A 3,328-nucleotide genomic window follows, 5' to 3' on the forward strand; every position below is an offset into this window, starting at 1 on the left:
GAGTATTAATGTGTAGTAGTTTAGTTGTCAATGTCAAGTGTCCAACGTGAATACACATGGAAGCTCTAGCCTTAGTGTTAGATCGAAATCCGAACTATAACCTGTGTCAGGGGTTTAGCCACGTCAGTAAGGTGTTGTCACTCCTTTTAAACATAAAACAAACTGTGTAATTGGACCAGATCAAGGCCTAATCCAAGGAATAAATAGGTAGGTGCTTGTACTCTAGGTAAAAAAAAAAATTATTACTATGTACGTAAGTAAATTTAGGAGTGTCACAAGTGGTATCAAAGCCCGATTCCAAACACGGTGGCCTCTGGAAGAAAAGATAAAAACAAAGAGATAAACTGAAATCATTTTTATTTTCGTTCCTGTTATTTGTTTTATTAAAAAAAAATTGACCCTCCTTCTGTTACTCTTACCTTATGTTAAGAACAGGGGAATCACAGATTGCCAACATGAGGAAAGTAGACAATGTTTCACGTAGGTTTGTGGCGGGTCAAGGACTTGTAACAGGCCCTGAGAACAACCCAGAATTATGGGTTCAGCTCAGAGAGGAGACTCGCAATACGAATCTTGCAATATTAGAGACAGTACAGGAGCTGAAAAATGAAATGGCCCGATTGCAAGAAGATAACGGAAGGTTAACTTTGGAACAAGAAAGGATTATAAAGAGCCTATCTGAAAAACAAAATTAGCAACCGCTGAATCCCAACGTTGAGCAGCAAAGGGTGTTGGACGAGCGAAATCACCACACAGAACACGAAGAGTCGGAAGGAAGGGAGGAAGAACGAGAAGAGCGATCTGATAATGCCTCCGAACAACACACTTCAAAGAGACAATCGATAGAGCTGCAAGGGGAGTTTCCTAAAATCAAACGGCCACACTTTGATGGGGAATTGGAGGAAGCAGCTGAGGCATGGTTGATTAATATGAATAAATACTTCCAGCTATATGAGTACGACCACAACCTCAAGGCACGATTGGCCATTTTCCAATTGTAAGGAAAATCCACCCTGTGGTGGGAAGAAGTGAAAATTGTAAAAGGAGTAAGCGAACAGAACATAATGTGGGAGAAATTTCAAAGATACTTTAAAGAAAGATACCTGACCGATCTTTTTTATGACGAAAAGGCAAGAGGGTTCCATGACTTGCGGCTAGGACAGCAGACCATGGACGAATTTATCACTCATTTTACTTCATTACTTCGTTACATGCCTTATATTAGGGAGGAGAAGGCTAAAGTACAGAGGTTCGTTAGTAGTTTACCCTTGAATATGCTGGAAAGGATTGAGTTTGACAATCCAAAGACAATGGATGAAGTAATACGTAAAGCCAGGATTTGTTACCAGCAGAGCAAACAGAAGGGGGAAAATCCAGGTAAAAGATGGAATGATAAGAGAAGTAACAAGCTGGCTGGAAATAGTAAAGGGAATCGTGGTAGTGGTAACAGGGGTTTTGCCAAGGGACACAACAGCAGAAACGTACAGAAAAATTCGCTTAGGTCAAAGCCAACTAATGAGTCCAGAGTCAACGAACAACCTGTAAAGTTAGACAATGAAGGAACAGCAAGACCTCCAGTGCAGTGTTGGGGTTGCGGTGGGCCTCATTATGTTAAAAACTTCCCTCAACGGAAGGGGACCGAACAGGTTTCCCAGATCCATGAAGCATCGACAGTTGGCAATGTAGGACGTACCCTGCCCAGGATTAATGCTGCCCTGGAAGATCGCCAGGCAGAGTACCAGCCGACCATGGTGGAATTCGAAGGTAAAATTTCAGACCTTACTGTAACTGTTTTAATTGATCCTGGAGCCACCCTAAGTTATATTAGTCCTAAGGTTGTAGAGTATTGTAAATTGCAACCTGTTAAATTTAAGAACCCCTGGCTAGTACAGCTGGCCACAGGGGCAAAGAGACGAGTGCTTGCTAAGGTCAATAACTGCCCTTTAAAGATAGCAGGACAATCAGTGGTGGCAGATTTGAATGTGCTTCCCCTTGGTTCGTATGATGTTCTAATTGGTATGGACTGGTTAGAAAAACATTGGTCCATAGTCAACTATAAAACAAAGACTATTTATTTTAGAGATGAGCTTGGAGCAAGGCAAGAGATGCAAGGGATTAAGCGGCCAGTGCAAATTCGGCCAATAACCGCTTCTCAGTTAGAAAAATGCATTAGGAAGGGATGTCAGATTTATGCCATCCAAGTGGGCTACGCTGACTCAAAAGACAAAGCAGCCCTATTGGAAAACATTCCAGTGATACAAGAATTTGCGGATGTATTCCCGGAAGAAATTCTCGGGCTGCCACCTAAAAGAGACATAGATTTTACTATCGAACTGGTGCCAGGGGCAGCCCCGGTATCCCGAGCACCCTACAAAATGAGCACACTAGAATTGACTGAGCTAAAAATGCAGTTATAGGAGCTGTTAGACAAAAACTACATTCTCCCCAGTGTGTCTCCCTGGGGAGCCCCGGTGTTGTTTGTTAAGAAAAAATACGGGACTCTTCGTATGTGTGTGGATTATCGGCAGTTGAATAAATTGACAATCAAGAATAAGTATCCTTTACCCCGGATTGATGAACTTTTCGATCAAGTAAAAGGAGCAACGGTATTCTCCAAGATTTATTTGTGATCAGGTTACCATCAAATCAGGATTAAGGAGGAGGACATAGCTAAGACTTCTTTTAGAACAAGATATGGACATTACGAGTTTGTGGTGCTGCCCTTCGGGTTGACCAACGCACCCGCAACTTTTATGTGTTTAATGAACAGTATATTTCATCAGTATTTGGATAGGTTTATGCTGATTTTTATTGATGACATACTGATATATTCCCGAACTATGGAAGAGCATAGGGAGCATCTCAGGTTGGTACTGCAAACCCTCCGAGAGCACCAATTATATGCCAAGTTCAGCAAGTGTGATTTCTTTAAGGAACAAATACAATATTTGGGACATATAATCACTAAAGAAGGGATCGCAGTGGACCCTGAAAAGATAAGGACCATAATGGAATGGTCGGTACCAAAGGATGTGGCAGACATCAGATCCTTCATGGGTTTAGCAGGTTATTACAGATGGTTTGTAGAGGGATTCTCGAAAGTAGCTTATCCTATTACGTCCTTACAGAAAAAGGGAAGAACTTTCAGATGGACCGCCGAATGCCAGAAGAGTTTTGAGCAGCTTAAGCATCTGCTCACCACCGCACCCATTATAAGCATAGCTGATCCTAGTAAGGACTATGTGGTGTGCAATGACGCAAGCAAGGAAGGTGTAGGAGACGTGTTGATTCAAGAAGGGAGAGTAGTTGCTTACGAATCAAGGAAACT

The 3,328-nt window shown here is 42.1% G+C and overlaps 1 protein-coding gene across 1 annotated transcript; it reads left to right on the forward strand.

Moving 5' to 3' along the window:
* Positions 1 to 1,064: 1,064 nt before the first annotated feature.
* LOC149225197 (uncharacterized) lies at positions 1,065 to 2,630 on the forward strand. The gene is made up of 3 exons (XM_089379889.1): positions 1,065 to 1,751; positions 1,893 to 2,354; positions 2,418 to 2,630. The coding sequence occupies exons 1-3, from the start codon at positions 1,065 to 1,067 to the stop codon at positions 2,628 to 2,630; spliced, it is 1,362 nt and encodes a 453-aa protein (XP_089236015.1).
* The last annotated feature ends 698 nt before the right edge of the window (positions 2,631 to 3,328 follow it).

The sequence above is a fragment of the Pinus tabuliformis genome, chromosome J, assembly GCF_031772625.1.
Source record: "Pinus tabuliformis cultivar Carrire ecotype Pingquan chromosome J, CPIR1, whole genome shotgun sequence".
Taxonomy (NCBI): Eukaryota; Viridiplantae; Streptophyta; class Pinopsida; order Pinales; family Pinaceae; genus Pinus; species Pinus tabuliformis.

Bases quoted from the DNA above. Each gene is read 5' to 3' on its own strand.
- LOC149225197 (XM_089379889.1), top strand. From the start codon at position 1,065: ATGTGGGAGAAATTTCAAAGATACTTTAAAGAAAGATACCTGACCGAT. The intron at 1,752-1,892 runs GTGGAATTCGAA...TGGCTAGTACAG, and splicing joins CAGAGTACCAGCCGACCATG to CTGGCCACAGGGGCAAAGAG. The intron at 2,355-2,417 runs GTATCCCGAGCA...ATGCAGTTATAG, and splicing joins TGGTGCCAGGGGCAGCCCCG to GAGCTGTTAGACAAAAACTA.